This window comes from Mesocricetus auratus, unplaced genomic scaffold (assembly GCF_017639785.1).
Source record: "Mesocricetus auratus isolate SY011 unplaced genomic scaffold, BCM_Maur_2.0 Super-Scaffold_100019, whole genome shotgun sequence".
Classification (NCBI taxonomy): Eukaryota; Metazoa; Chordata; class Mammalia; order Rodentia; family Cricetidae; genus Mesocricetus; species Mesocricetus auratus.
Window position 1 is genome coordinate 17856415 of NW_024429200.1, and position 27609 is coordinate 17884023.

Consider the following 27609-nt stretch of genomic DNA (forward strand, 5'->3'; position numbering starts at 1 on the left):
CAGCAGAAAGGATGGATATTGCACGTTCAGCAGGGTGTTTGAGGATCTCTGATAAAATGTATGTCTGTCCTGATGCTGTACACCTTTCCGGCCTCGCTGGATGCTAAAGGTAGTTTTGAAAAGTTCATCCTCTGGCTTCCGGGAGCAGTCTCCTGCTCCTTTCACGTCACGTGCTGTAGTACTCTTGCAGCCAGGTCAGCCCTTGGTCTTACTCGCGTGTATTCCCGCGTTGTTTCACCTTGAACGCTGAAGCCGTTTGACCTCTGTGAAGATACTCACAAGCAAACCTTCTGGGTAGAGATGGTCTCCTCGGCCTCTGAGGATGTGCCTCCGACTGCTCTCCCCCTCAGACTTGGTTTCCATTTAAAAGGTACTCTCACATTGCAGCATGGTGGCTGCCTGTTCATTTGCAATGCTAACCCTCCTTTTAGTGTTATTCTTTGTAAGTGTAAGAATTTACTGAAAAAAAGCATCTACTTTTGACGTACAGGGTGTGCCAAAATAGCTCTGGCAAGTCCGGGCGCCTTTCCGAGAGGCCAAAGGCCCTCATTTGAATCTAAACGGCAGCCGAATTAAAACCCGAGAAACTTGAGAGAAGCGTGCCTAATTGCCTAAGAGAAGCTCAACAAGGGGGGGAAATGTAGCTTGTTGATCTTATTTCTTTGATAATTCAAAAGAATCTTCAAGACATACGTGGACTTCTTAAACTTCAGTTCTTGAAATGTGATCATGGTCCACAACTGTCACTTGGCACATGCCCAGAAACACACATCTTTGCATGAGGCACCTGGACATCTGTGGCGGCACTGGTAGAATCAGCTAATTAACAACACAGGCTTAAACAGGCACCTCATCTGGCAGTGCAGTCAGTTGCCTGATGGCGCTCAGCAGGGTTTGGTAGTGCTTTTTATTTTTCTATCCTAATGGTCTGCCGCCCGCCTAATTTTGCCTTATTGTCAGTCACTACTTACCGCGGCTTGGGGCCCTCCCAGGAGGCTAAATTATTATCAAAGGATTAGGGCGATGTAGCCTTGCAGTTCTGACATTTCTGATTACTCGTCTATGCCAGAACACTAATTAGCTGTGACTAATTAAGAAAAATGCCCCTGCCATAGAAAACCATTTAAAAGAACCGAGAAGGAGAAAAGCAATTCAAAACCTGAGCAGTGCTCAAATTTGCTGATGCTCTTTAGATTTCCACCAGAGCCTTAGCTCACCTTTAATTGTGCTCAGAACTGGGGGGGGGGGGTACGCTTGCAAACTGACGGGAGATTTTTGCTTGCGTAAGAAACGCTGATACCCTCAGACGTCTTGGCAATGCTGATATTGTCTTGGACACACAGAAGGCAGGGTTTTTGTGTTAAAGAGATGTTTCTGAACGCCATTTGCTGAACTGGACGTCTCTATCACACGTTGAGGCTACTGACGAAAACCTTGATGGGTTGCCCCTAACGGTATTAAAACAGCACTGAGTTCATGCACTGGTGTTGGGTGCTTAGTGAGCAATGTGTGGATTCAAAGTGACTCAGTGTTGGCTTCCTGCTTCCTCCACCTTAGGCTTGCCTGGAGGCTCTACCTCTTGCACGTAGAGTCTGGTACATGCGGCTTGCTGACAGCTGACAAGACATGCCTGCACAGCATCCGGCCACTGGGGGCTTATTACTGAAAATGCCCAGGCTCCCCTGGGACCAACATCTCTACCACTTGACCAGTGCAGTGTTTGTACAGAATTGATGGCGACTCTCCTTCCTTTCAATCCTGGCTCCATAAGCAAATTAACACACATGGCTTCAAGGCCGATTTCCGTGGTAGCTATTTGGAGTCCTCTTCTGTGAGTCACCCACCTCCCGAGGAGCTCCTCCATGCAGCTCCCCCTCTGCAGCTTTGGCACCATTTACTGGTGGGCACCGCGGTGTCGGCTAGGTTGCCAATATTGATTAAATCCAAATTTGGGGGGAGGGAATCTGTGTGGCAAAGTAGCCTTTTGGCAAAATTATCATTCAGGCTATTTACTGGATGATTTGACAGAAGGCTGAATTAAAGAGTGATTCGTAAAGATGCTTATAGAATAGCTAACCTAACAAGAGCCTCTATTTCCTTATCTCATCCCATGCCTAGAAAAGGTAAACATCTGAATTTTGCTATCTCAATGTGGTCAGATTACTTGGTTTGTAAAAGGAGTGTCCTGACACCCACCTCATCTGAATTCTTCATGCTGCATTTTGAACTTACTTCCCCCTTTCCTCTCACTGGAGAACAAAACACAGGTACCAGCATCCTCCGAGGCAATAATCCTTCCTATGCATGAAGACTGTTATTACGGCACCTGTCATATCTGCCTGTCTACTCCAGGATAAATAATCCTTATTTGTTTAACTTCTCGTCATAGGCCTCTTTCCTAACCCTTTAATCATTGCCATGGCTGTGCTTTGAAATTTCTCAAGGTGTTCAACTGCCGTGCTCAGAGCAAGGATAAGATGCAGCGTATGAATGTGGCTGGACAAGATTCCTCCAAACTGTGTTCCTACAAACACACTCTGATTCATAGTTCCCCATGTGTATGCACTACCATCTCCTTAACTTACTTCTACTACTATAGTTCATTCTGCTGACTTTCCTCTTGGCCACTCCTATCTGCATCTGTTTCTTGGTATAGGGTACCCTTTAAAGTGACTATTGTGCATATACAGAATGCAGAAGACAAACCTACTGCACTATTCAACTGCCATGTGTAAAGAATAGTGGGGAACATTGGGGTACAAATGTAGGGGGTTAGTTTTATCACATGTCATTGGATTCTAAATAGAAGATGCTCCAGCCTCTCAGATGACTCTCACTGTTTTTATGTAGTCTCCCATTAGTGTTCACCTCTAAAAATCATATTTGCAAACATCTGGAAGCCTGATGCTAACCAAGTGCCTGCAAAAAAATGAGTTTATATTCTAAGAACACACAGACCTTCATGAGAAATAGTTAATTTCCACATAGAATGTTCCAGTGTTTCCTCTGCAGAGTAGATCATCATAGATATATTTACAGATGAAAACACAGTACAGGACTAAATTGAGTACCCTTCCAAGTCACTAGATAGTAGTAATTACCCATGTTAGTTCTTTATTTCTCTCTGTTTCAAGTAGATGACTAGGAAGCTGCCAGAGATTTAGCAGTTCCGGTGTCTCACCACCAAATGCAGAGACTGAACGGTCATAGCATAGAAGGTATCCCTTCTCTACCCTCCGTGGGTTCTTTACTCAAACTCCAAGGGATGTCTTCAAAGAGACATCCACATTTCCACAGCAGCAGAATCGGTTCACAAAGTCAACAGGTATAGAAATTTCCCGGATGCATGGCTCAGTGGTGGGAACACGCCTGTGTACAGCCAGCCCCATCTCCAGAGATGCCCCAGAGCCTCAGATAACCAGAACAGGTGACAGGACACATTCTGGAGAGGCAATCTGATACCTGGGTGACAGTCTGGAAGCCAGTCCAGAGCTGAATACAGAATCTTACCTTGCATCACTAGTGTAACTTCATGTGCGAGTGCACATATATGGACATGAACATTTTTTTAATTCATGACACTCCCTCCTTCGCATTGCTCATCACCTAAAATGAAATGACTAAAACATGTTAAGCTCCACTTTGGTCCTGTGTTCCATTTCTTTAGATAAGTACAATGGTCACCTTCATATTTCAACAACTTTAATAGCTATTGGATTTTTGCAGTATTAGAGTTCAAACTCAGGCCCTCATGCATGCAGGACAATCTCTCTACCAATGGAGCAATTTAGTAAGTCCCTATTAAATTCTTTTTCTATTAATAAAATATGATTAAAAACTAGTGACTCTGACATAATCCTGTACTTTTCCTAAAGAAAAGCCTTTCTACTATTTTACATATACAAATGGCATTTTATATTTCCAAGTAGATTTTTTTTTGAAATCTATCAACAAATGTGTAATGTATGCTATGTTCCAGACACTCTACCAGGAGCTAAAGCTATCAATCAAAGCAAGGTTCCATGAAAACACTGTGGCTACTCACACCTTGTGGTGGACTTACAAGCACATTGTACAATATTATTACCAAAGCCCGGCTAGAATATAAGAAGCATGAAACATGAGAGTGCCCAATTCTCCCGTGTTGGGAGTAGTATTGCTTTCTACTAACAATGGTTAGTAGATAATACTAATATGAATGAATAGCTAGAGAGATGCAGTTCGTAATAAAATTCCAAACCAGTGGGGCTGGCAAGCTGAGAAATCAAAGGCAAAGAAAAGCCCAACATAAAGCAGAGCTTGGTTCTGTGGCTGCTGCACAGCCACTGTGGAAATGTACCAAGACAGAAACAGAAAGGTATCCACTTACTTCATTCCCTGTATACTTTCAAGACATGATTTTTGGAATGTTTCCCATTCTCTATAAAGAAACTCAAGTAGAAAGATACTCAAACAGCAAATTCTCAAGCCTAGATCATATCTTGAAATTAAATTGTACCATTTAGTAGCAATTCCTGAAGTTTACTATATCTTTCTTTAGGTCTTATGTTATTGATTTAAAATATAATGTTGACCAAAATTGTATACACAGTGTGTAAATTGTCATCCAACTAGGAAAAAAAATGGTCATAGTGCCCCCCCCAAAAAAAATCATCCTTAAATGATTTCTGTATCCCAGACTGTTACAGATACTGTTAGGACCAGATAGCTTACTCCTTTCTGCCAAACCATTCATTTGTTTTGTGTAAATAGTAACCAAGCTAGTAGTCCCCCATCGTTAGTCCCTAGCAGAAAAGAGTGAAATAACTAATATTTACTATATAATCACTAGCCTTTTAGCATCACAAGAACTGCAGAACAGTTGCCTGCTTGATAATAGTAAATAATATAAAACAATATTGCTTTTGATATTCTATGTGTAGTGTAGAAAAAGCTGTGGGGATGTATTAAAATGAAGAGAATTTGGGATTAATTACAGAGCAGCAAGCTAAACAGCCTCTGCGCCTTGCAGTGTGTGGAGCTGGTGCATTAAACCGGCTATTCTGCTCTGGGGCTGAAGAGGACCTAATTCAGAACTTTCTCACATTTGTGGCTATTTAAAAAGAGGAAATCTGGAACTCCAATGAGAGGGAAGTTCCTTTTTGCATTCAGTGAGTGTCTTCTAGATGCCAGCACTCCCTGGTTGACACACCTTATCTTTTTTTTTCTTCCTTTAATGAAATAAACCTGGCACTTGGAAAGGAGAAGCAAGGTCAGTTCAAGGTCACCTCCATCGGTATATGGAGTTCAAGGTCATCTGAAGCTTCATTAAGATTAACCTTGCTCAAAATAAATAAATGAACACAGGAAAGCTCATCATTTTTAAAACATCAAAGTGTTCTGTCATACTTAGAGCATAACAAATCCCCCTGATAATAAAACATCACAAAACATGTATCATCTGCTCTGTGTTTAAGAAACAAATGGAACATGTAGACAACCCCATGTGTAGAGTTCTATGCATGAGCCGGTGATTTTTTTTTTCCACCATAGTCCACTGTTCTGTTACAGTTTTTAAAAATGGCTTGTTGAGTATTTTTAAACATTAGTCAATAGGGCACAAACTATGAGGGTAAATTGTATAATAGATGTACAAGACAGTCATCTGATTATTCTAACAAGGATTATGATTCCTCAAAGAAGTTCCTTATATCTCACATTAGCAGATGTATAGGTATGTCTGACTGTGGATTTCTTCCAGTTTCGAGAAACTTCAGTGAGCATCTTTGAAATGGTTGGGAGGAATCTCCTGGATTTGTCGCAGCACAGTGTCTTGATTAGCCAGAAGCCACCAGGAATTAAAAGGGTTGTTTCCTTGTTTCTAGACTAGAAGCTTCAAATTGCCTCGGTGACAGAACAGAAATCTAGCTGGTTTCCAGAAAGGAAGTACAATAACATAATTATAAACAGGCTTTGAAGCCAAAATCTAAACTAAAACTCTTATATGATGTATAGATCTGAATTAGTAAATTATTTCATCTAAATCCAGTTTTCTGATTAATGAATATGCAAAAATGTTAATAGAGTGTATTTCATTGATGTTAATAATTGAATTTAGTTTCTCTTACTTGAGCTTCATATAAAAAACAGTGGTGGTGCCTGTGTAACCAGAATTACAATATTAGTATTAGACTAGAGAAGTAGCTCAGATATGAAAATGGCACAGAGCTCTGTGTTTGACCCCTCAGCACGACAGAAACTGAGCATGGTCACATAGCCTATAATTGTAGCACTCAGGAGGGATAAAAGGGAGGACCAGAAGAAGTTCAAAATCACCTGTAGCTACATAGCAAGTTTGAGGCCACCCTGAAACACAGAAGACCCTGTCCCAAAGTAATTAGCACTAATACAAAGCAACAATAATAAAAGCGATAACCCAGAGTTCCGTAACTCCCCCTCACTCCTCAGTACACTTCATTGCTTCATCCTTGTAATATCTGTTATTTCATTAAGAGAGAAAAATGAATTGAATGAAAAAACAAAACAACAGACAATAGAAAGCTCTAGAACTCATAATTTTCATGTTTCTTTAATTCTGAAGGAATGAAGCTGTATTCAGGCAGAATATAAAAACTGAAAGAATGAGAAGTTGACTTTTCCTCTCAGTTTAGTTTTATGTGGATCACAAGTTCATTGTGCCTTTTCCTGAAACAATCAAAGTTAATTTCACAGTATTTTTGTCCCATTGCTGAGAATAGAATACAGGGCCTCATGCTTGCTGAAGCATGTCTACAGAGCTATTGTGTTGGAACTGGCGTATATAATCTGCACCTCCTCATACAGGTGGGGAAACTGAGGCACAGACAAGCTGTTTGACCAGCTCACTTAAGCAAATGGTAGACTCAGAGGGTTCCTTCTACCCTCCTTCTCTTGGACTATTTTCTGCTCCTCTGGGGTGCGGGTGCCCACCCTCTCCTGGCATGTCCAGGAGATGCTCTGTACCCCACCCCAACCTCCATTCCCAGCTGACCGTGTCAGTCGGATTGGACATGTCCTCTGTGTTCAGCTGCAATGAGTTGGTTTCATCCTTCTCTAAGCTAGCATGCAGCTATCTGTAAAGGGCTCTGCTTGCTACTTAAAATCGTGCTTTGGTCTGTTCTGTGATTCTGGATGGTTTCTGTGCAATGCCTTGAATTTGGGGATGGGGTGGCATTGCTGTATCAAGTTTACACTAATATCAAATTTGCATTTGAGTGTTTAGAAATGGGGAGTGAAATAGAGAGAGCCACAAATGTAGTTATTAAGCAGATGGGCTGCTGACAGAGGTAAGGATGGATGCCGGTAGTGTGTGCATGTCTTCACTGAGCTGCTGAAACTGTAGGCACCAGCGTTTCTAAATTTTTGTTTCTCTCTAGAGCTACTAAGTGGTCCTAAAGGGTAGCTTCTAGTACTCCCTCATACCAAAGCCTTCAGTGTTTTAAGATTTTTTTTGTTTGTTCTTTAATTCAATTGAGCTATTGGATTTTAAAGTTCGCATTTCCTAAAATGAGATTTTTCCGGGGTTTATTCCATTTCAACAGTGATTTTGGCTCTGTAAAACAGCCGTTCCGCCATGCTCTGGTGCCCTGGAAAGCGTTGGTCTTTCCTCTTTTCTTACCTCCTCGTTCCCTCCACCTTTCCTTCCTTCCTTCCTTTTTCCATCCTTCCTTCCTCTCATTCCTCTCACCTTCCATCCTTCCTTCCTCTCCTTCTTTCCTTCCTTTCTGTCTTTAACCTATTGAGACAAGCATATGAGAACATACCAAGTGGTTGTGCCAGCTCATAATCAATAAGAATCTAAACACTCAGGCAGAAAACACACCACAGATCTGGGCCATGGCGAAGCAGCTATTTTTCCTTTGCTCTCATCATCAGAGGCTGCATTCTGCCAGAAATCATTTGCTTGAAGCAGCCTCCATATATAAGCCCTATGGGGTCTTGTGATTCAGATTTAGGAATATCAGCCACAGAGGGTCTAAAGGCATTGTGCATTAGTATGTATTGAGACCTCGTTCCAGGTGGCAAGCAGCTGGACTTTCGAAAAATAAAACTTCCAAAATAAATGTGAAGTGCTTGTTCCCAGGCGATAAGTGTTATACTTAATGGAATCATCCTCCAAATGTTATAAATGAGGCAAAAAGGGGAGTTGTGCATATTTAATATATTTGTTTTGTATCTCCTCTAGTCAACAGAATAATGACATTCCTTAACTACTTCTCTTTAACTTGCATGAAGAAAGCACGGTATGTTGCTAAATCTCTTTTCAGCAGCTCCGCGGAGAAACAACTTTAATCCTTGTTAGAAAATTGCCGAGTCTGAGGCTGACAAAGAGCTCATGCCTGTTCCATTGTTAGTGCTCCCGGGCCCCAAGAGCAGAGCCCTTTACAGCTGCGTGGATCCCGCCCGGCTCAGCTGCACTATTTAGGAGCAGAGGTTTGTCAATTTCTATTGACAATGGAGAGAGATTTTCAGGGCCTGTAGCAGAGCTGACACAGTTGGGGATCAATGCCAGCCATTCAGACTGCACCCTCTTTCATTGCTTTGGTTTGTTAATTCAAGACTAAAGGTCCACGGAGGGGGTTCAGGGTGTTTAAGAAAGCTGATGAACTGCGAGCGTTTATGGCCCTGGTGTGGCAATTTCCATAGTCAGTGGCAACTCCTGGCACTGAGGGAGCTGTGCCCTTGTTGACCCTCTTGTTATTAAAAATGCACAAGTGCTGCGCTTCTCAATATTTCCACACTCTTTCATTGTCAATACCACCTTCTGAGCCCGTCAGCTTGTTGCTTGCTCTAAAGATCTTCTTAGATTGGGTTTGAAAACTTCACCTTAAACACTAGATTAGACTGATGTTCTGTTTTCCGTGCTCCTGTTGATTTGTTGAACCTTCCCAGGGCTGGAAAGCAAGTAGCAGCTTGATGGGGAGACGGGCTGCTAATATGATTTACCAGTCTACAGTCATGCACAATAAGTGTGAATAAATACAAGGGTCTCACAGAGTCAACCCTAGCCTTTCCTTTCCTTTTCTTTTTGCTTTAAAAGAGATATCTCAAGAAAATGAAGTGAGTGATGCATGCCCTTACACGAGTTGAATGAACCACAAAAGGAAAAAAGGAGTGCTGGGCTGCTATCATGTGTTGCTGTAGAGAGAGAAAAAAATATATATATATATGTGTGTGTGTGTGTGTGTGTGTGTGTGTGTGTATATATATATATATATACATATAATACAGTTGCTGCTTTATTCCAGAGTAGACCAAAGCAAGGAATAAAATACAAACGCCATTTCCTAGGATACAGCCCAGGCTGTGTGCCCTTCTTGTGAGCCCCTGAAGGGAAAGCAAACGGTCACATAAGTTACTTGATAAAATTAACTTTGCCAAAATGGAAAAGACTTTTCCTGGCATCCTGACTCCACTGCATATTCACCCTTGCAAGTGTCCAACCTCCCCCACCCCTTGTTTCATGCAAAGCCTTGCTTTGGTTTGACTTGGGGCAAATGAAGCTTACCCCATTTTGACTCGTCTTGCGATGAAAAAAAGGGGGACCTACTGTATTCTCACCCCTTAGAAAAGATGTACTAACTCCAGTATCAGAAATATCAAACTGCAGGAAGTTTCTGTTCGGTGGCTTTGTTGGAGTGGGATGAGGGGTTCAGTTTCATCACAGGCAGGAAAGTGGAGAGGAGTGGTGTTGCCGTTAGCCTGCTCTTAGTGGAGGCTAGGCTGAGTCCTGAACGCTAAGCCACTGCTTCCCCTAACCATTTCTTCATCTTAGTCACAATTATTCTCCAGACTGCCTTGACTTAAATCAAAAGCGCATGTTCTGAACTGATAGGCTAATGTTTCTTGGATGCTTTTCCTCTTAGATCAAGATATTTTCCTTCCAAGGGAGATGATGAGAAAGTAGCTGAAACACTTCCCTTAACTGTTGCCTGTCTCTCCTTATTTCTGTAGTTTCATTTACATTATTTTATTCTCAATTTCATTTTCTCTCATAACTTGGGTATTATGTTAGAAATGTTAGATTAATAAAGTCTGTGTTCTATTAAATATCCTTTTCATTCTAGCATTAGAATAAGCATTATTTACACAAGATGGGAAATTCAGTTAAAGTCATTTGAAATGAGGATTTAAAAAAAATAAAGGTATATGTTGAGTGGTTTTTAAGAGAATACTTCCCTCAGATTTGTACAACTTACCATGGACTTGTAACTACCACCTTGCCTTGTACAAGCCTTTATACAGCGTATCATATTTTCTCTCCTCCAACAGGAAAGAGAAATTTTCTATCCCATACAAAGAAACTAGAATGTTTAAAAGTCTAATCCATTTTGACAGCATTTTAGGTTCCAAATTATCTGTTCAACGTGGTATAGGACTAAAAACCTTAGCATTGTATGCTAATACAATATTGCTTATCATACCCAAGTGTTCAGCTACATTAAAATAGAAGCACCTAAGGCTAAGTAATTTGAAATAAGTGAATGTAAAATTAATATCAGAAATAAAAGATAGTGTGAACCCACAGAAGATTTTTGAGATTTCATATATCAGTTGAAGTGCTCCATCTACTAGCAATGGGTCTTATAAGAATTTATGAGTGTAGGCATCTGAATTTTATAAAACTTTTTAAGTATATTTTTACATAAATGGTAAAGCATTCATTAGGAAAGAACAGTATCTATTTAAATCTCAGTCTACTCTGAAATGTAAAGCTTGGAATTCAGTAATCTGGTCATGTTTAGTAAATCGGTTCATTTTAATTTGCTTATCACATTTTATGCATGTGTCTTCAATAGAGTAACAAGTTAATAGAAATAAATGAAGTGTGTGACTAACTCTTTTTTTACTTGTATTTAAACTATGATGTCATGCTCTATTAAATTGACTCACCATTGAATTGTCAATAAATCCAAGTCTAGATGAATTATAGACTTGCAGAACTTATAATTTCTTAGAAGTTAAATTTTATTGTGTTATTTTATGGAGAAAAAGTATTTTAATATTTTTTAAAAATTTGTATTTGGATACCTAAAAATGGTTACATATGTGGTGTGTCACTATGTTTTATATAAAAGCAGCACACAGAAATCTCTTTCAAAACACTTCTTTCATTTTTTAAATACCATATTGATGTAGATATTTCTGTTACCTCAAAGAGTGTCAGCATTCTTACACCATTACCAACACCTGACTCTATCATATAATCATCAAACCCCTTAAAATGTCACAATTAATATCAGATGCCTCTTTAGAAAATAGGAGATCAAAAAATTCTTTTATATGATTTTTTGTGATCATTGTACATGTATTGTACAACAGCAGGAAAATGCCTCCAAAGAATTTTAGGATTTTTTCTGTCAATAGGGTTGTAATAAATGAAGAAATTATGAAGCCTCCAAAAATACTTAAAAAGCAACATAGGTCTTTTCCTTTCATAATCTGGGTACCAGCATATGCTTTGTGATTCTTATAGCATACAAGAATTACATCTTGACAAGGCTCCTTCCTGTGATCCGAGTAAATCTTGATTTAAGGACCATTTAAAAACATCTTGGCAATTGCTTCATAACTGATTTACACAAAAGCATGATCAGGGATCTCCGTTTAGTAAGTTGTGAATACTTTTCGCCGTCCTTCAAAAGGTTATTTCTAGGCATTGACATCATGGCTTATGTTCTAACACTTCTACTGAGTTTTTTCATAGCATGAAGACCAATAGGAAATTTTTCTTTGAAAATTATTTACCTGGTGTGTGGATGGGTGTGTGTGTATTTTTTCCCCTGCAGCTTGGCCATCCATTCAGTCTCATAATATGTATTTAGTGCCCATTGTTACTTACAAATTGCAAAGCAGTCCACTAGGCTGCAAAGTGCAAAAACACGGTTTCCCATGAATATGTTACAGCTAAACACTGTAATGCTAATTCATGTAAAGAACAGCCTGGGTCAGCTCAGCAGACTTGCCACCATAACATACAATTCTGTTAACAGGAAATTATAGCATTATTGACTTCAAGTGCTGATCTGTGGTCATTTCGGAGTGCTTCATTACCCTCTCATTACTGAATCTGTTAAATGAATACTACAGAGATTGTTTTCTTTTTCTGTTCCCCTTCCCTCCACCCCTGTCCTTCCTTCCAGCAATGGTACAGCAATTCCATGAAAGTCATTTGTGTGTGGCTGGCTGACAGACTAGACCTCCAGCTTCATATTTATCAACTGAAGACGCTCATCAAGATTGTGAAGGTAAATGAAAAGTGTTGAAATGTGAATTGCCCGCCAAGCTGTAGAATAGTGGTAAAATACCATCCCACCAGAGAGGAGGAAACAAAAAAGAAAAAGTTGCTGTGACTGAGTGGTGGATGTAAGTACTTACAGTGTAAGACAATGTACATAAATCCCCCCAGCACGTGAACGTGAATGGGGTAGGTACACAATGATTTTACATTCATTGGCATAAAAATAAAGTACATTCCTCATGTTTATTGGGGTCATGTATTAATCATGAAGACTTTTGAGTTGTACGTTTCAATGAAACAAGAAGAGCGTTTGATTTCATCATGCCCTCTTAGGACATTACACACCGTCACTGCCTGGGTTCCTTTGGAAGGTACCTCCCTTGATTTGTAAAAGATGGCCTTTTTGAGTGTTAGAGATTATCCAAAACTATTAACACACATTTTACACGCATTCATCAGGGCACTTTGTCTTTTGCCTATAGGTACCATCCTATGTTTGTCTGTAATGCGTGAGAGCTTTAAAAATAAAATGTCTCTTCAACATAATTTTTCATTTTGTCAATTTTGGTGGAAGCAATTAAAAAAAAGAGTTTGGCTTTTCTTAAAATTGAAGCAACATATTGATATTATAGCTGAAACCAAACTGAGAGTCAAGGGTTTCATACAGAAGACCTATACTTCCATGTTGGTGCTGTTTACTGGTGGCGCCTATGTATATGTGCACATGCTCCATATGTATGTAATATGTCACGTATGTATGATAACATACACACAGTGCTTCTCAGTGTGTCATTTTGACCTAAAGCTATTAACCCCCTGGGGGTTTGTCAGAACTACAGGTCTTTTGGTAACAGCCTAGCCCTGTGGAATCAGGAACTGATGATAAGACCACAGATTAGCAAGTCTCCAGAAGAAGCTAATTGCATGCTGAAGTTTGCAAAGTAACCCTAAGTTACACCTTTAAAAGAAATTTCCATTCACATTTTTTTTTGTTTTTTTCCAGACAGGTTTTCTCTGTGGATTTGGAGGCTGTCCTGAAACTCCCTTGGTAGTCCAGGCTGGTCTCGAATTTACAGAGATCCGCCTGCCTCTGCCTCCCGAGTGCTGGGATTAAAGGCGTGCACCACCAACGCCCGGCTCCATTCACATTTAAAAAATTTTTTTTACCATCATTCTCTTGGTTCCTACAGTCTAATTCAAATACAAATTATTTTATGCTACAGACACACAGTTACCACAAGTCAGAACCACAGTGACTTCTATCCCCAAGTCAGTTCTGGGCAGTTTGTCTCAAAGATGCAAAGTGAACTATGCTGTAACAATAGTAATGATGATGAGTGACCAGTTACAAGTAAAACTATTGCCAACCCGTGACAAAGCCAGCAGTGGTGACACACGCCTTTAATCCCAGCAGAGATAGGTGTATCTGTGAGTTCGAGGCCAGCCTGGTCTACAGAGCAAGTTTCAGGACAGCCAGAGCTGTTACACAGAGAAACCCTGTCTTGAAAAAACAGAAGACAACTTAAAAAAAAAACACAAACAAACAAACCTCAGTTCCTCTTAGCAGGTACTACTTACTTTAAGAGCAGAGTACTCATTGTAACACATACAGATGTCGGTTACTTTACTTCACTATTATTTCTTCCTTGTTTTTATGAATGTAACTTGGACAGCCTCATAAAAGACCATCAGAATACCGTGTTTACCTTAAGTATGCATGTATCTGTTGATGTCACAGTCTATGCTGTTATTTAAATGGGGTCAGCTGGCTGTCTTCATTTACCTACAGCCATTCTTCAAGCTTCTGTCATATTAGGTTTGGGATATATCATTGCCTACCATCCATTGATGGATAGCTAACCTCTCTGTTCTGTTTGGGTAATTAAAATGTTCATGTTTTTTTTTTACTTGTGCATCATTTGTTTCCTCAAAGTTATCTCTTTTCTTATATCAATGCATCTTAATGGATAAAGAGAATATACCATTTCTTTCAGTGTATTGAAACACACTTGACAAAAACTGTCTGTAATCAAAGTCTACAACATAAGGATAGTTAATAGCATATGCATAAAACATACTGAGAGAATGAATCTGCCAGTCTTACCACTGAGTATTTTAACATGAAAGAACAGTTAACAACTTTATAAGTATTACAGCAGCCTCTTTCTTCATTGTGCTCTGAACCAATGCTATTTTAAAATAACCTCCATTTATGGCTAAAAATAATGAAAAATGATAAGTGAAATTAAGTTCTGTAAATGCTCGACAGTATTTTATTTTTACTTTTCTCTGTGCTGGAGGTTGAATCTAGGACCTCGTTTGTGTTAGGTAAGCACTCTACAACTGAGCTAAAACCCCACTTCATGTCATGCATTTCTAATTTTGAAATACTGTCTCGCTAAGGTGCCCAGGGAGACCTCAGACTCTCTGTCACCCAAGCCTGTCTTGAGCACCTAGGGATCATCCTGTCTCAGCGTCCCCCAGGGATGACAGATCTATGCCACCAGCCCCAGCTCATAGTTAGCTCTCCACAAACTCAAAGCTTTCCTGACTTATACAGTTGACCAGGTCAGAAGGCTCTGTTTAATAATTACAATTATTATTTTCACAGTGAAGAGCAAGGTGAGGTAATTATTTAGCATCCTAACCATTTCCCTACTTTGAATGTAAATGAACCTAAACCAGTTTTATACGTGGATTCATCAGTCCCTTGGAAATGATTGTGTTTGGAATAGTGATTTTGCTTAGAAAGCTAAAAAGGGCTAACCAACACACATGTAGAATTGTGAAGGCTGCTAAATAGCCCTTCTCTCTAGATGATTTGGGTTTGGCCTGCCTGTTCCAGCAGATCCCTGTGTTTTAACCAGGACTAAGTCAACTTGACTAGACTTAGTTCTCCTTCCCCTCCTCACTACTCACAGGCATTTCCAGTGTTGTAGGCCCAGGAAGATCTAAAAATGATAGGTATGAGAGTCAACTGTGTCCTCTTAGACAATTTGTTCATTTGTTAAAAAAAAAATCCCAGTAAGACTGGCGTTAAATCACTAAATTCTAAAATCATGTGTGAAGGTTTAACATCAGAAGGATTTCTTTGAGAAGGGGAAAAGCAAAATCCCCAAATAGTCGAAATGGCTGTTGATTTATGTTCTCCCCAGTGGCCATAAAACGCTGTAAAGCAGTTCATATAAATCAGCTGCTTGTTTTGCTAGGAGAAAGGAAGCGGGCAGCACCCTGTGGCAGACCCTTGTCTTAAGGAAGAGCCAACCACGCCAGTGTGGAAGCCTAAGAATTGCTAAGGTGTTGGCAACTTTTTATGAGTTAAGAGTTTGCAAGGATTTGCACTGCACCTCACCTCCTGGCTGTTACTCTTTAACAAAATAAAAAAAAATGGTGGGTCTTTACCGTATTGAAATTAGAAAGCCTTTAGGACTTCAAATCTATAATATAAGTCTGTCAGGGCTAACTTACTAATAAAGATACTAAGTCTAAGTGAATCAATAAAACCAGAAAATAGAGTGTGTCATTATTCATCTGTTAGTGGATAGTTTAATGTATGCTTAATGCAATTTTAATCTAAGTAAAACAACAGCAATAGGCTTTAACATAAATGTTTGTGATAATGATACCATATGAATTAATTACCACATTTTCTAGGCAAAATTCATACCTCAGAATTATTTCTCTGGTTTTAAGTATGAATTACGGGAGTTTTGGTATCATAAAGTCATACCACCATAGTGGTATTTATGAGTCAGAGGTCTGTTTATGACTGCATCATAGCAAGTTTATTTATTAGAGATGATGAAAATGGTAGACTGTACGTGCCTTCAAAGAAGCTATTGAAATAAGTTTCAATAATTTCAACCTAAAGGTGGGAATAGATTTGATCATGTAAGAAAAAATACTCTTGGAATCTGAATCATACTTGCTGTGGAGACACTGACCCCTGATGCCACCCCGCAGTCCTCAAACGTCAACTTAATTTTAAGCGTTGGTGTGGGTTTTTTTTAAACATTCATTTATTTCTATCAAGTTATGAACAGATCAGAAAGATTACATTACTCTCCACCCTTATCATTTACATATCACTTCTAAAACTAGATGAGACCACGGGCACACTGACAGGAGGGTAAACTGAGGCAGCTCCAGACCTTCCACTACCTTGCAGTATTCCTATTTTTCCCAGAAAGCCGTGGGAAGTGACCAGATGTGCTGAATGGGAAGATAAATACACTCTCTTCCTGACCCATGTGATAAGTGTCCTCCATGCAAATGCTTGGGTGCTCTGGGCCTTTCTGCTTGTATAAGAGTTTTTTGACGGTGTTATGCTGTATTCAATAAAACCACACTACTCTTCAATGTGTTTTCCATCTACTAGGGTTATGATATTGGGCAATGAGATACAATATCCCTCCTGATTTGACTTTCTTTTGTTTATTAAGCATTAAAAAAAAACTGGCTGTCAATAATCACTTAAAACAATGCCATACTGACATCACCTGACACTTGGGCAATCCACTGAAGTCTCTGCTTCTGGTTCTAACAAGTAGCAGAGTCATGAAAGATACTTATCACTAAAAATATGTTTTAAGCTGGGCGGTGGTGGCACACGCCTTTAATCCCAGCACTCGGGAGGCAGAGGCAGGCAGTTCTCTGTGAGTTCAAGGCCGGGCTGGACGGACAGCCTCCAAAACAATACAGAGAAACCCTGTCTCGTAAAACCAAAAAAAAAAAAAAAATGTTTAAAAATTCCTCCATAGAATGGGGTATCTTCATGCGTTCTTGGTTTCTCCATTTAAATAACTAGACTTCTTTCTCTCACTTTCAAAATCAATACTACTGCGACTGTTATTAATATAACAGTCTTGTTTAGACTTGGGAAATGTAAAAATAGTCATACTTTAAACGTGAGGGAAGCTTTATGGGTTAAACATTTTAAATCTTGTGGGATGAGATGGTTCAGTGTGTAAAAAGTACTTGCTCTCAACCCTGACAACCTGAGTTGATCCCTAAGATCCATATAGGAAAAGGAAAACCAAGTCCAACTAGTTTTCCTCTGCTATCCACAGACATACACATGAAACAAATAAATGTAGTTTTAATTCTTAAAAAAAAAGCATAGGAAGAAATGATAGCATTGAATTCTATTTTGTATGCAGTCTGTAAATCGCTGTTCTAACATATAATATAATGGCTTATCATTTTGCAAAATATTGTATAAATGCCCATTTTCATTTTCTTAACTATGAAAACTTTTTCCCAGAGTCATGATACTTCTGTTCCAAGAACATTTCAAATAAAAAGATAAAACTCTTATAGGCATTTACATATATATAATATTTGTAATACACATATATATAATTTTCCAGTAGCATAACACAAGTAAATACATTCTCTAATTCATAAGTGCATAACATGTGAACTTCTTGTACTTATAATATGATTAATTTTATCCACCAACACCTGCTCCCCAAAACTAGTGTATTTTATAAAATTAAGTATATTTTTCAGTATTAAAGGAAAGGCTCCCTATTGAAAACCTAAGAAGTCCTTCCTATTAAAACTGACCATAAACATATCATGTTACCTTTGTTACAGACTATTCAGTACTAACTCTGTGCAATTAGTAATGTTTGGAGAAGGGGCATTAATTTGTCATCTGGTAGTCACAACATTTTGATCTATCCATAAGGACTGTAGCTTGAGTAGCACGATCCACAGTCACTCATTCTGTTTTCTCTCCAGAAATGCACTAGCAGGATGATTGACATGGGCAGCCACAGTTGGAGCCCATTAGTGGATTTTCCACATATTTCTAAAAAGCCATTCAAGTACACAGACATATGTCTGCATATACAGGCATGTAAGTATGTGCACACATCTAACTAATCAAAGCAAATACTCTTGTTCATCTCCTAGAAAACCTATAGGGACTTCCGGTTGCAAGGTGTGTTGGAAGGGACGCTGAACAGTAAGACGTACGACACTCTGCACAGACGTCTAACCGTGGAGGAGGCCACAGCCTCTGTTTCAGAAGGAGGAGGACTTCAGGGCATTACCATGAAGGACAGTGACGAGGAAGAAGGCTGATAACGCACAGTTCCACAAAAAGACTGAAGGCCTCGGCATTGTTTTGTGCACCCTGTCCTTGTAATTGTACTTACTGACCAAATAAAAACTGCTCACACTTCTTCAGAAAGTGAACTTGGAGATAAAGAGAGAAATGCCAAGTATTTTTTGAAAGAAAAACCATATTCATATGTATGGCTTGACCTAGCATTGGCCCTGCTTGTGACTGGGACATGAACTTCTTTTGTCCATTAATTTTGCTTTCTTTCTTTGTTGTTGCTGTTAGTATATTTGACTTTTCTTTTTAATAGTCATATCAAAATTGTGCCCCATGTGTCACTTGAGATATGTGTCTCCTGTGAAGCAGCATTGTGAAAAGCCATCTCTGGCCACAGCATCAACTCTATTGTACCTCTGTCAAAATGGTGTACCTCCCGGCTATAATTTATGTACAATGTTAGCTCTGTAGTTAATTTGCCAGTGTTGTGATGTGTATAAAGCTTTAGCCTTGTTTTTCATGACTCTGAATTTGTCTGCAGGTGTAATCTTGGACTTCAAAGAGTTCCATGCCCAGATATAGAGTAGACTGTCCCCAGGCTTCCGTCCTGTTCCTTCCCGAACATTCTTTTCATGTGTGTGACATGGCTAGGTGTTCTTCCATCCACATCCTGTGCCCTGCTTCTGAGTGTAAAAGCTTGCAGGCAATAAAAATCCATCCCGTCATGGCAACTTCTGTGTTCATTAAACTTAAATAGATTAAAGACAGGAAAAAAAATGTTTGCAGGATCTCAAACATCCAGCTATCCAGCTCTGTGTTTCTGCTTTAGTCTGTGAGGTTATGTTTTCAATCAAATAAGGAAAAGTTATGGACATTGTGCTCTGTACCTGGTAGGCCTACAATCTGATAAAAGCATTATTTCCAGAACACACTTTCACAGCAAAGAAAATGTTAAGTACCTAGTCAAATACTGTATATTAATAGTAATAGCAGTCAATAGCTAGTAATATTAGTAATCATACTAATGGTAATTAACAATTGGCATGACTGGTAGTAATTCTCCCAGTGTTTTCTTAATATGATTTTAAAGGATATAGTGTTAATGATTTGTAATTTCCATGTATTTTGGTTTTTTTGAGATATATATATGTATACACACACACACACACACACACACACACACACACACACACACACGCAATTGCACTCATTCTCAGGTAAAGTTTTGTTTGACTTGCGATTTTGATGTGTTGCCCCAGACTGGTCTTGAAGTCTAAGGCTTCCATAAACCCCCCACCTCAGCCTCCTGAGTAGCTGTAGGCATACACCAGCCACACCTATCTATACTGACAATTTATTCACTGTCGAAATGAAAGTACTACCGAGTTTGTGAAGAGTTATGTGATAAAATACCAGAAATGCCTCTAACTTTCGAACTTGTTTCTCCTGTCATGTCACGGAAATGATGATTAGGGTGATCAGACTGGTCCACAAAAATTGGCTTTATCCACAATTTATTACGTAGCAACGTTTGTGCCTGATGTTCAGGTCCTAAAAGTAAGATGACATGATAAGCATGAGAGAAGACAGTTTTTCCCCTTTTCCTTGATCAAAGAGTAGGTAAGGATGTGTTTACTTTTCCTTCTTTTTCTCCACCTTCAGTGCCCTTTGCTGTAAGACCGTAAGTATCCTGTCATGTGACCCTGAACTCCCCAATGGCACCTTCTCAACACAAAATTGCTCTCTCCCTGGAAACTAGTGTGTGTATGCACATGTGCATGCTAGACATGGGGAATTGAACCCTTGGCCTTATGCATCCTATGGAATACTACACTGCTGACCTACTCCAGAAGCCCCCTCTTCCAATGAAATCTCCATGTTCCTGATAGTGTTGGTGTCAGTGTGATTGACTCAGATTGTTCTAAAATGCCCTGATTAGCCCTTGTCCTCTTAACTCTACCGGAAGTCTTTAAAGCAGTAGCTGTTACTTCAAAGGAAAGGACTCCCAAGCAAGGCGGAAGACAAGAGATGCAGGGACAGCATCAGGGCAGACATTGCCGGTTGTACCCTTGCCTATGGCACCTCAGCCATGGGTTTTCTGCGGAGGGTGATGCTTTCTGCTCCTTTCTCAATGCTTCGTTCCCTCCTTCCTACCCATTTCACCCACATTTAGGACAACAGCAAACCAAGTTACAGACCTGCTCGTGTTTTCACACGGTTCACTCTCACTGACCTTTGAGCCACAAAACAACGGTGCAAAACCCTTAAGGAAGTAATGTAAAAGGAGAGAAGAAAGAGTGCTTCAGTAACTTTTGCCCAGAAATTCTTTCTAACCTAATGAAAATTTTCTTGAAAGGGCTTAGATCTTCACTGATTCGGGAAGTCTTTGTGTTGGACACCCAAGCATCTATTAAAGCCAGATCAGTTTCAGACAGTGTTATAGTTTGGGAAGTACTTTTAGGAGGAAAAACGAAGAGTTTGAAAACCTAACGAGTCTGAGTCTTGCAAGTCTTTTGAAGTGGGATCACTCCTCGTGAATGTACTTGGGGAAGAGCAGGATGCTGCACCGGGCAGCTGGGTGTGTTGTAAGTGAGGTCAACCGGAGAGAGGTTATGAATCCTTCCGCAAAGAACGGTCGTTCAAACATTTATTGGAGAAAGATCGTAACGACGTCCTTTTCCCGACAAGAAACAGTGCCACACCGCCTAGAGTAAACCTCTGTGCGCCACCGGCTGTGGGTAGTCCCTACATTCACGTATTTTTCCACTTGAATTCCCTTTAGCTGGTGCTCATTGTCCCTGGATCAGGAGAAGAGATTTCCTGCTAGTTTTCTAACGCCCGTGCAAAAGAGGTTTTGCGCCCACCCCCACCCCCCATTATGGCCCTCCCGGGTCACGGCCTGGCCTGGAGCAGTCCTCCTTCGCCCCCGATAATCCACAGTGACAGTATCCACCGCCTCTTCCAGGTCCCTGGAGTGCCAGGGAATCCTTCCCCTCTTTTACCTTGCCTCCTAGAAGGGGCGCTGGGGGTGGTGAACGCTTGCTTTCGGGGACCCCAGGCTGCGACATTGACTGAGGCATGGTGCAGAAGGCAGTGAGAAGTCACAGCCTCAGCCTTCCTTACCCCCGCGGCCCAGAAACTGGGAAAAGTGCCTCATTGAAGGGGAGATCAGAGGAAGACCTTAGTCACCTTTATTTCTTACTTTCAACACAGAAATGTAAATTTGCCAGTTCGGTTCTCTGAAGGGAGGTGACAGATCTGTGATCCTGGGAGACAATCGTTCACTGTAGCCCAGCAGGTCTCCGTGCCTCCATGCCTGCACCCACAACCGGAGAGCAGTCACACCCCATCCCACCCCAAACACTTAGACAAAGGCAGGTTCTCTGCCCCAACTCAGAATGAGGTTATTCCTGAGCTACCCCACTGTTAGCCAAAGAAGGAATGTGGATCTGTTTTAAATAACCCTCCTAATGTTGGAGGCAGAGAGACCATCCATGTAGGCTAGCTGCAAACTCCGAGCCCGGCATTTACAAACCACAAGTGGACTTTGCAATACTTGATGGCTTTCAGGGAGAAATGCGCAGGTGCAGGTACACCTAGAACCCCTGAAGGAAGGTGTATGCCTGTGGTTCCAGCTAATTAGGGAGCTGACTCCGACTCCGGAGAGGCAGGAGTTGGAGACCAGCCCTGACTACATAGCAAAATCCTGTCTCTGAGCAGAAACTGAAAAGGTACTGAGATATGGATGTGTATCTTATGTATCGGAGCATTATCTTAGTGTGTGTGAAACCCGAGTTCAATCCTTTGTAAGGTAGAGGGACATTCCATCTGTCTGGCTGTGATCGCCCATCCCCCAGCGTAGTATGCCTTCCCCTCCCGCCAGACAGGGTCTCACTTTGTAGCTTTGACTGTCCTGGAACTCATTCTGTAGACCAGACTTGCCTTGAGCTCACAGAAATCAGCCTGCCTCTGCCTCCCAAGTGCTTGGATTAAAAGTTAACTAATTTAAAGGGCTCTGGAAAAGTGCACTGGAAAAAGTCCAGTTTTAACAGTCAGAAAACTCAGTCTGAACCTGAATATGGTGGACAACACCTTTTCCTTGTATCTAAGTCATATAGTCTTGGACAAGTTTTGGGGCACTTAATAAGGAAGATCATTCTAAAGATTAGAGTCATGTGAGTACCATTAAAAAAATGGTAGGGACCAGCAAGTACCACCAATTTCAGGAGTCATTCTGCCTGAGGCTGGCTCAGGTTCCTTTTGGCTCACATTCAGCTCTGAACCTGCAGCCTCACACCTGGGATGTTTGTGAACTGGCTAGGATTGTCCAGTTCCAGCTTTGTAAAGGGGACAGACAGGGAAAGGAGTACTCCCATCATCCAGAAGATCAGTCAGTGTCACAGCTGTGACTGCTGTGGGAGAAGCTAAGGATGCTGAGGGAGGTAGCTAGGGACACTCACCTGGGAAAGGTGGTGCCCTGGGAATCTGAAGTGGGGAGAAGGATGACCCAACCAGTGCCAGACTGCAAGCTGGGAAATCCCAGGCCCGTGGCCAATGCAGTTAAGTTCAAGGGAACGTCAGGGGGGCAAATGGGGCTGCATTGGTATTTTTCTAAGTGTAAAAGGGTGTTCTGAGTTCTAGAACAAGGTTGCAACACAAGCAACCACTTACAAACTGAGAAGCAGCAGGAGAAAGGGGGTAAGATGGGAGAGATGGGGAGTAGGGAGAGGGAGAGTGCAGTGTTCACCCACAAAACACACACTGTGGACCCAGGCATAAGGCAGGCATGGAAGCATTAACAGAGCAACAGGTAGTGTCTGGGTGAGCCAGCACCTAGTTCCAATGGGTTGCTAAACATTTCTAGGACTCAGGAAGCCTCAAACATCATTGAGGCCCAGCACTGGGCAGAAGGTATACCCTCTGAGAATCCTTTGTCCTAGTGATGCAGGGATATGGACACAGAGTGGCCCTGCTTATGCTACATACTTGCCAAAGGGGAAAACCAGTGTGGGAATAGGGTTATTTTACCTGCAGACCGTTCCCTACCCCAGCCATTCCTTTTTAAGAAGCCAACCTATAACTTTCTGAATACCATGATGTTCTCAGGCTCCCTATACTTTGCAACTTTACATCGAAGGGTCTTGCATTTGTGTATTTATTTGTGACTAAGAGATAACATCAAAAACAAAAAAAATCTTTTAGAATTGTCTCTAATTTCTACCCACATTGTATACACCTGGATCAGTGATTCTCACTTCCAAGAGGAAGTGGAGTTATTTCAACTGAATAGTTGATCTCAAACACCCTCAGACACAGCAGTTATTCCTCCCAAAGTACAGCCTGCACTATGTTTGTTTGCAGAGTCCATAAACATAGATTCCACCAATATGCTCCGGTGTGAAACTTCAAAGTGACACATCGAGCTATTTTAGCATCAATTCTCATGGAATCCGACATGCCTTTAAGCCCTAGGCCCTCCACCCCTTCTCCCTCTTGGGTGTAACTGGAAGGAAATATGTCGCAATCCTGAAGTTTGTTCTTCTGTGCTAACTGTGTCTTTGCAGGAGAGGATGATGGGGAAGAAGGAAAAGCTTTATTAAAGAGTGTCACACAGCAAAAAAGATAAAACCCTGTTGGGAATATATCTCAAAAAGTGGAAAGTGAAAGAGGGAGCGGCCTGTGAGGGATGGTGTGAGAGCAGTTTCTGTGAGGTCCCACTGGCTGGACCTGCTAGCAATTCTTCTAGCTGCTTCGGAGCTACTGTATGGAAGCAGTGCATTCACTATCATTCATTCAGACACTATAGGTTGCTGTCTAGCTTGTAGGATCCCAAGGTGTGTTCTTTCATAAAGGAGAATAGTGTCTGGAAAGTTGATCGACTTTACAAATGTGCAGTTGCTTCATAAGGAGTGAAGCTGTGAGCAAATTGGCTTCTTTTTGGCAAGGCTTTGGTGAGAGTTAATTCCTGAGTCTGAAGAAGTGTGTCCCCAGGGTTAAATAACTGGATGTGGGAGAGGAGGCCCCCAAGGACAAGAAATGTCCTTCTAGTGAAAAAGAATTCATAAATGTAATCCCTTCCTCTGTTTTTAACATTTCCATACATGTGACCTAATAAATCTACCATTGAGAGGAGGGGCTATTTTTAAATTCATTTGTCTGAATAATTTAGAAAAGTTTCTGACTTTTTAAACAGTGGTACTAGCTTTTCATACGTAAAGCTATCTTAGTTTAAAGTCTCTTTTCAATCTTGGTGACTTTCAGGGATAAAAAAGAACTTTCTAATGCAGTCCCATTTTATAAAGTAAAGGAAAACCACTAACCTCCATTCTGAACCAGGAATTCACTGTGTTCTGTGAGGCCTGATCCAAGCAGGACCACTTCTGCTAGGACTCGAAAGAGACCACTAGGACTTGAAAGAGGTGTGTGTGTGTGTGTGTGTGTGTGTGTGTGTGTGTGTGTGTGTGTTATCCCAAATATTCAGGACAAATATTGATGTTGTGGATATTTATGAGAACATTCTGAAAGGGAAATGTTACTTCTACCTTCTGTGGTTAATGGAAGGGTCCAGGCTTCTAAGAGGAGAAAGACAGAGTCTATTCTGCTAAATAGATGCTCAGGATGAGGGGGAAAATGGGCAATTTTCAAATAAAATTCCCAGTCCTGCAATTTTAATCAAAATTATGGAAATTAAAGTGACTGACACCTCTACTTGGATTAGATGCTAGAGAACACTGCCAACTCTGCAGACAGATTTGTTAGAGAAAAGCATAGCAGTAAAATACAGGAGACAGGGAAAGGAGAAGGAAACCATCCTCACTTCCAGGCTCCCACGATCAGATCTCCCACATCTAGACAGACAGAGGGAGACTCACTATTCACCCCAAGCTGCAGCCTTGTGCTTTCCAAGTGACTATGGACCCCTGATTGGAAGGCATAGGGCAGTACCTTCCTGTCTGAAACACTGGGATACCTTGATCCCACCATCTCTGGTCCAGCTTTTCCTTTTCGGTGTTTTGTGGGTGCTACAATAGGGCTCTGCAGTTTTAGTTCCTGGTGGCATCAAAGTCAAATGGAGAACTCCCATGTACACACACACACACACACACACACACACACACACACACACACACGGAGGGGGAGAGCTTCTGCTGCTCCAATGTGTTTTGTAGCTGCTCTGCTCACTGGTTCTCTCCTGTTTCAACTTAAGTCTGAGCCATTTAGATGGTTGGTTCTCTTGATCATCACTTACTTGAGGAAATGATAAATTGGAACTCTCCATTCATATTAAAGGCTAACTACATTGCTTAAAATAAAGCATCAGCTAAATAAAATGGCACTGGGTCCCCAGGAAAGAAAAGACTCCAATTATTACCGTGCTTGCTGCCTTTTGTACAAAACAAATGCTCTTAATTGAAGGAAGAAAGAAAGTTAAGAAATCTAGACCAGCACTATAAAAGCCAATTTCTCCTCCCTTTTTCTCTTTTTCCTCTGCTTCAGCAGTGGTGTGAAAGTTCAGATCCTCTGCCTCGTGAGTAAAGAGCTCCAAGAAGAAATAACGTGCCAACACCGGGAACACATCCAGGTCCGCGGTGCGAAAATGAAATATGTGCCATTGAATTATTATTTTTGTCCTTTAGGTTTACATCTCCGCCCTTGTATTATGTAAATTTCTGAGAAGCTGTGAATCACAGGGTTAGATAGAGCCCCCCCCCCCCCCACACACACATTCGCCCGCCTGCTACACAAGCAGCAGGAGCCGACCTGATTCAGTCACTGAATGATTCACACAGCCTTGCCCGGTTCTTCCAGCTTTTTAATCTACAGAACTCCCCTTCCCACTCTTGACCCAGACAGCCTTCTGACGCTACAGGCTGCGGCCCGCACTGGGGAGGGGGAGGTGGGGGCGCCGGCTCAGGCTTTGGTGACGTCAAGCTGCCAGCCCTCCGAGGTCACCTGGGGCCAACAAGGAGCTGCTGGAGATTCTAAGTGTTTCCCGGACCCTGGTCCCTCTGTGAAACTAGTGACCAGAATTAAACCGGAGGGAGTTGAGGGAGATTTCTAGAAAAACTTCTCAATTAATTCAGACTGAGAAGGTATATTTGTTTGTTTGTTTGTTTGTTTGTTTGTTTGTTTTTCAGGTTTTCAGACTGAATCTCTGCAGAACGGGCTGACCTCAAACTTGCAGTGATCCTCCTGCCTCGGGCTCTCTAAAGTCGGGGATACGGACAACAAACGTGTCCATGCAGCAACAAGGCAGCAAGTCTAAGTTGATGTTTGAAAAAGTAGTGAACAGCCCTTATTAAAGGAGCAAGCTTCTTCCTTCTAGGGATTTCCCTGGCGTGGGTATTGTTAAACTCCGGTCACAAGCCCACTCCTGAGGAGGAGGCTGGGATGAGCGAGCGACCATGGATACCGAAGAACGGCCACCGTCCCTCCACCGCTTTGCAGTGAAAGGTGCTATAGAGCCCCTTCTGCCCCTGAAGGCTGTAAGACAGCTGGAGGTGCCTGCGGAATGATGTCTGGTACCACTGCTGTCTCATTCAGTATCAGTGGAGGTCTGGGGTTTGGCCAAGGGAAAGCAGGACTCAGAAGGACAAACTGAAGCTTGTGACTAAAACAGTCAGACGTAAGAGATACCTTGTTAGGAAAAGTTCTCGTTTTGGGACACACACAGACACACACACACACACACACACACACACACACACACGCCGCTGTAAGATTCTTTTTCGAGGATACAGTGAGAAGTGCTACAGGTACTTTGGAAGGGTTTAAGAAAGTGACAGACAAAACTAATAACAATAAAAACAACAACATAAGCTTTCCTTCCTCCTGAGGCTTGCCCTACGGCCAGGTCAGTTTCCTCCCACCTGACTGACCCTTCACTTACAACCGGAATCGTCAGGGCCAGGCTGTATCAGTGAGCGTTCAGTTCAAAAACTTTTCAAGCTACTTCTCCGCGACTGTTGCTTGGTCTTGTAAACACAAACCCGCGCCCCCCTCCCGAAAACTTACGAGCCTCCCCCTCCTTCTTCCAGCCTCCCGGGCTTGCAGGGCGGGGAGGGAGGAGCACGGATCGAGCCGGGGAGGGGCTGCAGGGCCAGTGACGGTCCTGAGGCCAGAGTTCGGGACCAGATCGGCCGCAGTCACGTCGGCCGAGCCAGCGGTGGGGGCCATGCCCTGGGGAGGCGCTGCGCCGGTTCAGAGCTGGGCGGGACGCTCACAGTGCTGCGGGCGAGCGGGAAGGTCCGGCCGCCCGCCACTGGAGACGCGCCCTAGCTCT

The 27609-nt window shown here is 41.6% G+C and overlaps 1 protein-coding gene across 18 annotated transcripts in view; it reads left to right on the forward strand.

The window, feature by feature from the left end:
* Cadps2 (calcium dependent secretion activator 2) overlaps positions 1–19057 on the forward strand; it is a 519904-nt gene extending 500847 nt beyond the window's left edge. For all 18 annotated transcript variants that reach the window (XM_040728765.1, XM_040728767.1, XM_040728757.1 and 15 more), the window contains 2 exons: positions 12162–12266; positions 18179–19057. In XM_040728765.1, the coding sequence (XP_040584699.1) occupies positions 12162–12266; positions 18179–18349 (276 nt within the window). In that variant the 3' untranslated portion in view covers positions 18350–19057. The remainder of the gene's footprint in view (positions 1–12161; positions 12267–18178) is intronic.
* The last annotated feature ends 8552 nt before the right edge of the window (positions 19058–27609 follow it).